This window comes from Mizuhopecten yessoensis, unplaced genomic scaffold (assembly GCF_002113885.1).
Source record: "Mizuhopecten yessoensis strain PY_sf001 unplaced genomic scaffold, ASM211388v2 scaffold7493, whole genome shotgun sequence".
Taxonomy (NCBI): domain Eukaryota; kingdom Metazoa; phylum Mollusca; class Bivalvia; order Pectinida; family Pectinidae; genus Mizuhopecten; species Mizuhopecten yessoensis.
Window position 1 is genome coordinate 447,302 of NW_018407075.1, and position 12,648 is coordinate 459,949.

General features: G+C 37.3%; 1 protein-coding gene across 13 annotated transcripts in view; it reads right to left on the reverse strand.

Moving 5' to 3' along the window:
• LOC110453732 (sodium/calcium exchanger 2-like) overlaps nucleotides 1-12,648 on the reverse strand; it is a 211,920-nt gene that overhangs the window by 40,186 nt on the left and 159,086 nt on the right. For 11 of the 13 annotated variants that reach the window (XM_021502826.1, XM_021502837.1, XM_021502836.1 and 8 more), the window contains one exon: nucleotides 4,423-4,521. The exons of 1 other annotated variant lie outside the window; for it this stretch is intronic. In XM_021502826.1, the coding sequence (XP_021358501.1) occupies nucleotides 4,423-4,521 (99 nt within the window). Of the gene's footprint in view, nucleotides 1-4,422; nucleotides 4,522-9,684; nucleotides 9,721-12,648 lie in introns of all 13 variants that reach the window. One more of the 13 variants, XM_021502834.1, reaches the window with a different exon arrangement.

Consider the following 12,648-nt stretch of genomic DNA (forward strand, 5'->3'; position numbering starts at 1 on the left):
TAAGGATGTTCATAACTGATCATGTGACAATCAAGAGTTTTACAGATTATATGACATTCCTAAATGTCAAACCTATCCTTCGACATACAGATGTACAACAACTCCCTGAGAAGCAGATCTCTGGAACAGGCGGCTATACCTGGTGAAGTGTGTGTTAGTCACTGACCCACTGTTGGGGCGGGTCAGTGCCTGGTCCAACCTTGTTTCCTGGTTTGGTGTGGAATGGTCAAGAATGGTCACAGTCTGGTTAGGCCTGTCAATACATATACACAAAACACACACAGTGTACATTGGGTTATATTTAAAGGGTCAAATGAAAGCTCTAGTGATATCGGACAACATTGTTTTTTCTTCTAAATGTATAAAATAGTGCTCTTCCAATGTTGAACGTCCCACTGAACAGTGTAACTATGTATGACAGGAATAAAGATAATTCTTTCCATACAGTTTGTAAATGTTTCACCAGAACAAGAGAAGTTTCATTTGACCATTGTTAAAATGCATGCAATATTAGTTATACATGAAACATTTTACAACACAGGAAATGTAGGAATTACACAGGATGAATATCTGAACATTGGTAATCACATAGGTTACAGGAGAAACAGGGAGGGTTAACAGCCGACTAAAATATACCATTCACCGGTCTTCCGGACCGAAAACAAATTCAAACTGTATGCTCATGCATCATATTGACTTCATAATTCCTGCTGGATTTGGGGGCCGTCAAAAGGCTAATTGTTGAACTCCAGAACTAATTGATTTTTGACAAGGTTTGGTATGAGCTGTTAGGCGATTTGAGGTATAAATCAAGCTGGCAAAAATTGATACTGGTGGGTGTTTAAGACAGGAAATGATTTAACCTACAATAAGGCATTACATAAAACGAATCTCAAGAAATTTATTTGGGGGAGTGAATAATCCAGCGGCTCTTCTGGGCCATCAGCACCACACTAGGGGGGTAACCAAGCGTGCGCCAACACCAAGGCTACTGTTCACGATACGTTAGATATGATGAGCAGACAGTCAATTTGACATTGTTATATCTTTGATGGAGGTTTCCAAGTAGAATGCACATCAATGTTGCACACGAGACAGGAGTTATGGAGGATCATTACACAAATATAGTGCTTTAATAACAAATGGCTCACCACAAAATTAACGAGTTAGGGATTACAGGTTTAGTACTGTTGTGTTTATATGGTTGTGAAAAACGGAGTTCATGACAGTTTTTCTCTATCAACACTGGTAATAAACCATCCAGACCCTTCAAACTGAAGGCACTGTAACAACCGTAAAACAAAAGATCTTTTCTTCATTGAAAATAATATTAATTGCTCTCTAGATCTATTGCCTTAGCAAATAGATTTATCGACAACCATCGCTAGAAATGCATATCTATTTTTTGGACTGTTTTCCCTTTGAAACAGTATAATATTTGCAAAGGATGGTTTGTTATTAACTCATTCACCCCTACACTTTTAAAATGGACTTGCCGAGCCTTTGATTTGATAAGGTTCAAATGTGACTTTAGGGGTGAATGGGTTGAGTGCATGCTTTCAAACTCAGAAACTTTGCGGAAGGAAATTTCAATAATAAACATTTATCACTTGACTATATATATAGTAAAAAAATTATAAGACATCCAAAAGGTTAGATCAGGTTTAAGGTGAGGAAGTTTAAAACAATTCAACACAAAAACATCACCAACAAACATGTACAGGTTAGTTACTGTAATACATCTACAAAAGCTACAAGTTTGACAAAAAATACAAACAAAGGTTAATAGGTGAAGGTCATTGCATGGTGATCGTAAGGTCAAGGTCAAATGTCAGTTAGATGTTGTAAAGGCAAAGAGAAATGTAAGATTACAGGCAATATTGATGAATTAAACAGCAGAATTAAATTCAAGTCTTACAATACAAAATGGGGAAGGACCACTATAATATTCTTTCAGGTTTTCCATTATAAATGGTTATTGTTCGCAGTCATCAGAATCCCTTGGGTAATTGGTGGGTCAAAGTCGAATCATTATAGATTTGTATACATATCTCTATGTCACAATCACCAAAAGGTTTGTGTAAAAAAAAAAAAAAAATCATCTTAATGTGTTAGCGTAGAAAGACAGAATCGGTGAAAAGTTCATGTACACCAATTTAGAATCAGCAAAAGTTTTGTGAACAAAAAGTCAGAATCTGTGAAAGGTTTGTGTATACCAATTCAGAATCAAGAAAATATTTGTGTACTGAAGTCAGAATCAATGAAAGGTTTGTGTACACCAATTCAGAATCACAAAAATGTTTGTGCACTGCAAGGCAGACTCAATGGAAGTTTGTGTACAACAGATCTGATACATTAAAGATGTTTGTGCAGAAGACAACAGTGACCTAAAGATTTATGGAGACAGCAGGTCATCCATTTTCATTCACTACACCCACATAGAGACTGCTGCTTGGATTCTGAAGCTGTGCTGTTCATGCATAAGCTACAAAGCTTAATTGAAGCAGAAGCGCTAAAAATGTCAATATATATATATATATACTTGCCAAACCTCCTTATTTTGGTGACCATGCCATCCAATATTTCACCCTCAATCGTAACTTTTTACATCATCAGTCACTATTCTCAACATATTGCTGTTTGTTCCAATTTAATAAATCCATTTCAGAGAACAGCTTCAATTATGGCAGTTTACACTTCTAACTCTGTCAAACATTGATCATTTTAAAGTACATCTTTTAAAAAAATCTTTGAAATATTTTGCCACTTTTGAAATTTGAAAGGTTTACAAGTATTAAAGTAGGGGTGGTTCAGCTGAAGTTTGGAGGAAGATATAAGATGTGACTGATCTTATCTTCTGGTTGAGAAAGTTTCTGATTATTATGAATTTAAGGAATTCAAAATGCTTATGAGGACTTCCTGTGGTAAATAGTTACTGCTGAAGCAAACAAATATATTATAAATTCATTCAATTAAGCTTATGCAAACAGGCAAAGACTATTTCTTAAAAAATCTGCAATAAATATAACTAAATTTATTTATTAATTACTGTGGTGAGTTGCTGAAGCATGCATCAGTAGTGTGTATACCAGCGATGCAGTCATGCTATATTGAGTACAAATAGAAAGACTTTTGTTTAAAGGCATTCTCATGCAGGTACAGGCAGTAAGCGAATTGTACATGCACTATATATATATATGTATAGCTATATGTCAAAGTCAGGGGAGATAACATGTGCAGTGGCAAGGAGACTAATCACTGTATGGGCCTACATCAACCAAGTGTTTTTCCCCCATCCCTCTTCTTCCCTTACAAGCCAGCACTCTACACTACTAAGAAAAAAGAGCATTCTTCAGCTTAAGCCCCAATTTTCCCACCTGTTCAGTTTCAATCAACCACTAATAGATGGTCTTCTAATTCTACAATTTTTGATCTGTAAATCTCTAAATTAGAATTAGACATTAAATCAATGTAGCCTTCAAAACCAAAAGCCCGTAAATCTTACACAAAAGCGTGCCATCTCCATTCTCCTCGACTTTCAATTAGTTTTGTACACAGCCTTCTCCAGTAATATTAAAAGTTACATAGAAATATTGGCACATATTCCCTATTATTACTGTGCTACTGTTATTATTGAAAATACATCTCCATCCCTATTTATGATCTGACATGGCTGGCTCCATCCCCCCTTATGATATATATGAGGACAGACAGAGGTGCCCAGCCACCCACAAAGGTGCTAATTTAGATCAAGGTTCATCTGACCTCAGGTTTGTGTGGTCTTAACACATTTTGATTCAACACTTGATTATCAACACATGTTTTCAGTTGTTATGCCATGTGTTTCTGTTCCATAATATCCTCAAGATCAACATCCAGCTTTCCCTAAGCCTCATACATTAACACCCTCCATACCTTTCTGAAACCACATACTTGAATTTCCTACCCTCGATGGCTTTTGAAAGCAAGCATGCCTTCCTGTCAGTTTTATGCCTTCCTTAAGCCTAAGTATATCCCTGTCTTTCATGCCTTCCCTTAGCCTCATTTGTTTTTTTAAAACTTCTTGTGTCTGCCTTCAAGCCTTTCCTAAGCCTCTTGTTTTATCTGAGCCTAAAAGGTTTCTGCCCTTTCTCTCATTATCTTACCTGAACCCCCGTTGTCACCAAGCTATCAATTTGTTTTTACTTTCATCTAGCCTAAAATGTTTCTCCAATCCCTGTTTTAATTATAACATCATTAATTTATGTTCTTCTTCCTGATATCCCCGAGGCTGTAGCCCATACACCCTTACTCCCACAATGCCCCTCGTCTCCCTTCACCATGATGAACTTGGTTGTGTAAGCCCCAGTCAGTGTCTATAGCAGGCAACGTGGACTCTGTCAGGGTAATATACTGCCTATAATCAATGGCGGCATTTTTTACCTTTCATTGTCAAAATGGACAGATATATTGGTAGAGGTGTTGACGGAGTCGGATTCCGGTGTCATACAAACTTCACCGTTGACATGCCTCTCTTCAGGACTGAGCAAAAACAACAACTTTTCTTAGTCTATGTTCTAACAATTGTTTTCTGTGTTCAACGAATGATGAGTTTGGATTGCAGACATCCTGTACATTTGATTGATCATTGCTGTTCTAATTAACCCCCTCTACCTACAACTGTATGTCTGGACTGATGAGCTGTTCCGTTCAACCCCCTACTTGAGACTTCCCATAGTAAGCATGTACTTTTCTGCTCGGGTACTTAATGCACCTGTCTGGGGAGAGTATATAGACAGGCAGCAGTCGGTTAGGTGTCATAGAGAATGTGGCACTGCAGGAAAAGTACAAATTCTACACCGTCCTTTGAATTAATACAATCTCAAGTTTTCACGGAACAATTCAATTATTCTAGATTTACTTCCTTGTGGTTCTATAACCAACAATGTCTATCAAATATTGAGTGGACAGTTACTACACGGTATACTGTGCAGGTCAAAAGGTCCTTACTTCTAGAACAGCAATGATAGGTCAAAGGAAAGAGACATACATATATAATTCTGTAGAAAAAGAGTTGAGTTAAAAAGAAGAGCTTTAGCCAGCAGACATTATTGGAACCTTATGCAGTAATGCAGCACAATTCAAGGTAGATAACATTAGGTTGAATCATGAACATCAAAACAGTCAATATTAGATAAAACTTAGAGAAGGAAACGGTATGTCATGCCAACAAACAGATTTCAATGAAATACAGAATAGTTCATAGACATCATTACCCATCAGCAAAAAGGTCAATCAAAGGTTCTAAAATTTAGCTTAGTAATTACTCAAAAACAAGTTATTTTGGCAGAAAGAAATGATTTTATTCACAAACTTTTGGTTAACCTACCTTGGTAGATAACTGAACCAAATAAAACAGCTTAGCATGCAGACTGGTACTGTGCCCTGTACTGGCACCAGAACACAGGTTAGATATTAAATCACTCAAAAATAGAACAGCCATAGGTAACCTACACGTACTCAGATAAAAATTCATTCCCTCTGGGTACAAATTACAGGTACTGCATTGATGAAGTAATGTGTGATCATCCACCTACACATGTAAACTGCATCCAATATTTAGCATTGAGTAAGCATACTGGGCCAAGGTTTGGCACCGGCTCCTTGCATATGTGTGAACACCCAGGGGGTTGTTACTGTGAAAAGCCTGTATCACCTAACTGCAGTATTGGTTCGCATGTCTGCATCAATCCGGAGAATGTGTGATGGCCATGCATTGTGTCCAGAAATAAATCGGGGCCCTATGAGACCGTCAGTCTTATTTGATATTCCGCCATCCCATTTTACCACTTAAGGAGTCTGTCTTGTTACTAGAGCAGTTTAGAGTAGTACTCTGTAACATTCGGCCATGCAGCAGATGCATGATCTCATGGTCTCTGTGATACCAAAAGGTTATAAGCCCACCCTAGAGTTTTAACGTGGGCCAAGTGTGCTTACAGTTACAAAGAGAGGAATCACCTTTTAGTCTATGATACCGGACATTTTATTGGACCCTATCTATATAGGTCACTGTGACCAGACGGTCTAAAGACTCCTATAATCCTAACAAGGAACGAGTCGAAAACATGGACTTGAATGTCACTGAGTCAGAGGCAGTTGGTCACCTTGACTTGCTGATAACTACGCCAACTAAAGTCATTCTTTCACAACCAATGAAATTATTTTTTGTAATTTAATAAGGCATGCAAATTAGTCAATAAATTGATGGCCGACACAGAACATAAAAAGTTTACAAATGTGCCTCATAGGATGTGTCGACAAGGTCTTGTCTTCACAACACAGTGTGTCTGGCATATCTCAAGGCAGATATCTCAAGGCAGACGACACATAAAATGAAACCCGACCAAGTTTACGTCAAAGAAAAGACGTACTTCAAAAATGTTGGTGAAATTATCGTCATCTGATTGTGAAGTATATGTGACTAGGGGGATCAGAATGCCAGAGTCCAATCCCTGTGATGTGTGTTTAAAAGTTCTCCCAAATTGTTAAACACTCTTATAATACCAATTCCCTTGCCAATGACAATCTACACGGTAACTATTCTTTGAACACGATGCTAGCTTTCCCCCCCTCGACCGTGCTGTCAGAGCTGTTCTGTGTGGGCCTATGATTGCCGTAGGTGTGAAAGTGATGAGATACTGTTGGGAATCAATATAGATCACTACTCCCAAACCAGCCATTCTGATAGCTGCCGCTAATTTCTGTTCTCCCAATCATGGATTGGATGGCTTGAAGCCGTCTGGTCACTGAATCTGTTAATGTGTGTAAAACCAGCACCAAAAGGCCAATCTACCAGGCGGAGGGAAGTTAAAAGTCCCCATTTGTCATACTGTTTTACCTATATAATGGATGGTGTGGGTTCTCTACGGGCAGTAAAGGGTCTTGTAAGTGACTCAATTATACCAATAACAGAAACCAAAGCCATCCTATTTACAGGAATCTAAAGGACCACCAACTGATAACAGAAAGTTTTAGGAAGGCAACTAATCAATTGGTTTGCTTTAGTATTGTTTAAGGTCCTATCAACAGCTAACGAGGAGTTGAAGTTAAATTCATTTGTTCATATGTAACATATATATTAAAAGATTTATCATTTTTGAATGAAATAATTTTTACAATAATTTGACCAATTTGAAACAACCTTTACTGTAGCAGGATACATGAAGGTAAAAATAAGTCTGTCCTGTGCACAAGCACTTAACAATGCTCATCAATATCGCATTCTTACATCATAAGGTCTAATAATGAGAATTGAAAGTCCTGTCCAAATTGTTAATTCTATTTAACAAGTTCCCTATCTATGGCTGTGAGCATGGTTACAGTTGCCTCAAAACATTCTGAAGATTTTTTTTTTTTTTATCCCCTATTAGTTACAGATGAGTAAAGAGCTTTCCTCCTTTCGTATAAAGAAGTGAGATATAAACTGATGTAAGTTGCAGGTGTGTACCAGTTTTTGGCTGTGCGGCCTGATAATTATGTGCATAAGGTTTTGTTAGTGGACAGAAGATGGGTAAGTTTAGTACAGCAAGATGATTGATCCTCGAAAAAACATGCCAGCATCATCAGGCGTCTTCCGTGTTTTGTTTTCTGTCTACTTCAACGAACCTAATCACCATTAAAATTCACATGAAAGAGGTAATTGTTTAACCGGACCCTTGTGTGATATTCAAGAATGGTTGGATTCAGATTAACGGACTCTGATACTTTGGTCAGTAACAAAGAGAAAACATTCCCAATGTGACCCTATGTACAGATCTCTTCACAACAAGTGAAACTTTTACACGATGCTTGAAAGTATCTGTATGTTCCCTACATTCCTAGTAACAAATGGGCAACAGCGAGTAACACTTTATCCTGAAAACCTGTTTCCTTAGTGATCAGTACCACTGGTACAGCTGCAGACAACCTTATTGACATGTAAGAAGGAAAGAGCACTGGGGAAAATGGATTAGAAATAAAGGAAGCAAGGCACCAGTGACAAACAGACACCACTGAGTAACTCGCCTTGTCATTTTGGTAACAAAAGGAGCCCACCAGGCAAAGTTTGTCTCTTTATAGTACTAAATAGCGCCAGTCAACTTTTGTCTCTATAATGATATAAACTTTATTTATTTAACAACAATTATGAAACAAGTAATTTCAAGTTATATTAATCACTCTTGTTGGCCCGGATGTTAGGGCGTGGGGGGTCTTAGTGTGGGAGGAAACTGGAGTACCCGGAGAAAACCCACGTTGTCGCCTTGGTGAAAGGCAAGTGTGCAATCCACTGCACCACCCGACCACACCTTTTGTCTCTGTTTAGTAACATAGACAACATCAGGCAACGTTTGTCTCAGTGGTAACAAAGTGACATCACCAGGCAACGTTTGTCTCTGTGGTAACAAAGGGACATCACCAGGCAACTTTTGTCTCTGTGGTAATAAAGGGACATCATCAGGCAACTTTTGTCTCTGTGGTAACAAAGGGACATCACCAGGACACTTTTGTCACTGTGGTAACAAAAGGAAAGCACTAAGCAAATTTGTCTCTGTAAAATAACAAATAGACATCACTATAGGAAACTTTTGTCTCTGTGGCAACAAATGGACATCACAAGGCAACTTTTGTCTGTGTAATAACAAAGGGACATCACCAGACACCTTAAAATCTCTGTAGAATAACATATAGACAACATGTTCTTTAAAACATCAGTATCAAATAGACAGCGCTAGGCAACTTTTGTCTTTGTAGTAACAAAGGGAGATTACTAGGCATACTGTGTCCTTTCTTCAACACATAGAAGTAGCATTATGGTCCTACACAAAATAATACTGATGTAATAGAATCTGCCCAGTCAGCATTAATAGGATTTGTAGAACCATTGTTAAAAACTGGGATCTTGAAGGTTTCTGTGTTAACCTTTGATGATGATTCCCAAGATAATATGTTAATCGAACAGTCAAAAATCAAGGTCACCAAACAACGTATCATTTACAAAGGCTTTATCAAGGGCGTCAAGGAGTTAAATCGGATAGGATTGAAAACTGAACAGGCACCTCATCAATTATTTGCATTAAGGTAACATTTCAAGAAAAAAAATCAACACACAGTGAGGTGATTGTTCAGACGTATCATTATTAAAAGTATTCAGACATATTATAAAAGATTTAAATGCATAGGAAATACAAAAAACATCAGTACATTCTGTAGTTTTACACAGAGAAGAAATAAGGGAGCACATCTATGTGAAAAAGTCTTTAATTAAGTGCTGTAAATAAAACACGAAAAAGGGATAACAACAATGATCAGGAGATAGAGTATTTAACATCACATGAATGGTTAATGATTGCTCAAAAATATATACTTTGTAGAACTTTTCTTTTTTAACTATTGCTATATTTAAAAAAAAAAAATGTTTGTTGAAAAATGTTTCAAAAAGTGAATTTTTTTATTTATTTTTTTAAAGTCAAGAATTGAGAATTCCAGTTTTTGTTTCCGTTATTTCCTGATTGGATCTGTAATGCCCCTTAAGGGGCATGTCCATTAGAAGTGAGAGGTGTCAGAGAAGGGAGGAAACAGATCAAAAGTGTACTTGTACAACACTCTGTGTACGATGAACACACATAGATGTAGCGACACCTGAGTTTATTACAGGAAGGCACTTACCTTTTCTTACCCCTAAAACTACTCAAGCTCACTAAACTGAAAACAAGTGTAAAAGCACTATGTGAGTGAGCATGGCCTTCTTAGCAAGCTGTCACCCCTACACTAAGTGAGCTCTCCCAGTTGATTAAGGTTAATTCACTTTACAGTGAAGGGGTGAAAGGTCAATGATTGTTACATGCGATTATTAGTCTGGGCTGACCATTTCTACACACCACACAGGATCAATTTCAACCTGTGGTTGTCATTTTTTTTAAATTACTTTTGTGCTATGCAGACAGGTTTTATCTCTCAAAGTTTCATGGGAACAAACGTTGATATACAATGTAGATTCAAGTTCTTTTGGCGCACCGAAATTAACTTATTTCCCAACAGAAAAGCCTCAATTTTAATGTTTAATGGAAAAAGATGTTTTTCATTGAGGTGTAAAAACAGTCAGCCAGTGAAATCTACAGAAGCTAAAATGTCTTAAATCTCTAACATGGTCAACTCTTACATGTGTATATGTCGCTAATTGTTGTCATCAGACACACTGCAAGACCATAATCTGACTATCGTAATGTGTGACATTCTCTATCAGACACACTGCAAGACCATAATGTGTGACTATCGTAATGTGTGACATTCTCTATCAGACACAGAAGGACAATAAAGTGTGACCATTGTAATGTGTGACATTATTTATCAGACACAGTAAGACAATATAAAGTGTGACCATTGTAATGTGTGACATTATTTATCAGATACAGTAATTAAGACAATATAAAGTGTGACCATTGTAATGTGTGACATTATTTATCAGACACAGTAAGACAATAAAGTGTGACCATTGTAATGTGTGACTAGCGTAATGTGTGACATTCTCTATCAGACACTTCTTACAATAACGTGTGACCGTTGTTATATGACCGTTGCAATATGTGACATTCCCTGTAAGACACACTAAAGACAATAATTTTGTGACTAATGTGTGACATTCCCTACATGAGACATTCCCTACATGTGACATTCCCTATGTGTGATGTGTGACATTCCCTATGTGTGACATATTCTGTAGCAAGACACAATAAGGTGATAGATAAGAAAATGATCCACCTCTCTGCTTTCGCCTCTATTTTAAGCCTTGATTTTAACCTTGAAATGCAAAATTAATTTCATGTAGTTCTGCGAATAAAAATTCCATTTTTCAGCTTTTACATCTTCCTGAACCATCAATTGCTTTGTTTATAGAATCATAACTGCCAAATAATTCAATATTTCTGACTTTTATAGACAGTTAATCAAATCACAGCCTGACACGGAATTCCAGGTATACGCCAGTATCTGATTAGCCAACAAGGTCATGCACCTTTCCATAAGAAATTATTTTAAGTGGGAAACATAAACATAAATTCTAGCCCCAAGTGTCAGGAAATGATTGCCAGATTTTTCAATAAAACTTCTGGCTAAACTTCCTGCTTTTTCTGATATAAAGGAAGACCTAGCAACCTGCTGTGTCCTACAATGCACGTTTAATAGATGTTTGGTGTGAATGTATTATTCCTGTAACAGTTTACATCGACTGAGTAAACAGGAACACATAAATGCCGTGTCTAGTGATACCCTATCTATCCCTCAATAACATTGTATATATATTCTTCCACCGCCACCACTCAAATCCTCATCACTACCATGCACTATACAAATACTTCCTGAAGTCCTTTACCCTAACAGTAAAAGCTGCCTATTGGCTGACTTCAAAACAAGGTCAAGGGCGCTAAGTGATGCATCTAGAGTAAATAAAGGCTCCAAAAAGATAAATAACATATTAACTGTTTACATTATGCCAAATGTATTTTTTATCTTATATTAACTTATTGTAGGTGTGTAGATCTAGTTTTTCCCTATGTGAAATGTAATACTGTTACCAGGTTTCAATATGTATATAGCTGTTCTCCCTATGAGTGTATACATGTATTACCACTGTTCCCTTCAATACCTTGTATCTGTAAGCGACTAGACGTCACTATATCTACAGGAAACGTCTCTTTCTGACACTTTAACTCAATCACCCCTGAAATTTCACAATGAACTATTCCAACCTTTGAATTGGAAGGGTTCAAATGTGTTTTCAGGGTTAATGCTCCAAGCATGATAGGAAAACAACATGAATATAAGACCATTGAACCTTTGTTTATGCCTCAGCATTATTAGCCGTTCCCAACCCTTGAACACTGATGATTCTATAATCTACTGTACCTAGTGTTCCCCATCTCCCAACGAAGCCTAAATGGATGGCCATAGACCTTGTACTTTCAGTATATCAACTCTTCCTGGCTCTATTAAACTAGCACACACTTCTATTTCCACCCATTACCTACCAGCTGGAGAACTAGCTAGGAACATTTGCTTTTGCTTTCTTTCTATTAGATAAATAGGAGAACATTTTGCTCTTTACAAAAGTAATTTCCTCGTCTACCTAACCAACAACATCTGCCAAAGTTTATATGACCTTCATCTTTATCAAGTTACCCAACTTGTTTGGCTATAACTCCAAAAAACCAGGGACAGTTTGTGAGAGGAAATGGGAGAAAAAATCATCCGGATAGACATTTAAAAGTTAAAGAGCTTCGGTGTGCAATAAAAGTTCACGAAAGTGTGAAAAGGAACCTGCAGATCGAAGGGGAGACAACCCGTACAACACTCCACTCTTTTATCCCCAGCTGGCTCCTATTCCGTCTTTGCGTATTGCAGAGTTATCTTCTCTTGTTAGCAGGTATTGATTGTTACGTCATTGGTTTGTGAGAGTAACGTCATCAATTTTTGAGAAAACGACGTAATTTTCTCACACAAACCAATGACTTAACAATCAATACCTGCTCACAAGAGAAGATAACTCTGCAATACGCAAAGACGGAATAACTATAGTGAGTTCCCTATGCATTTTCAAGTTTGACACCTTCCATGAGTTGGGAAAAACTGACGACA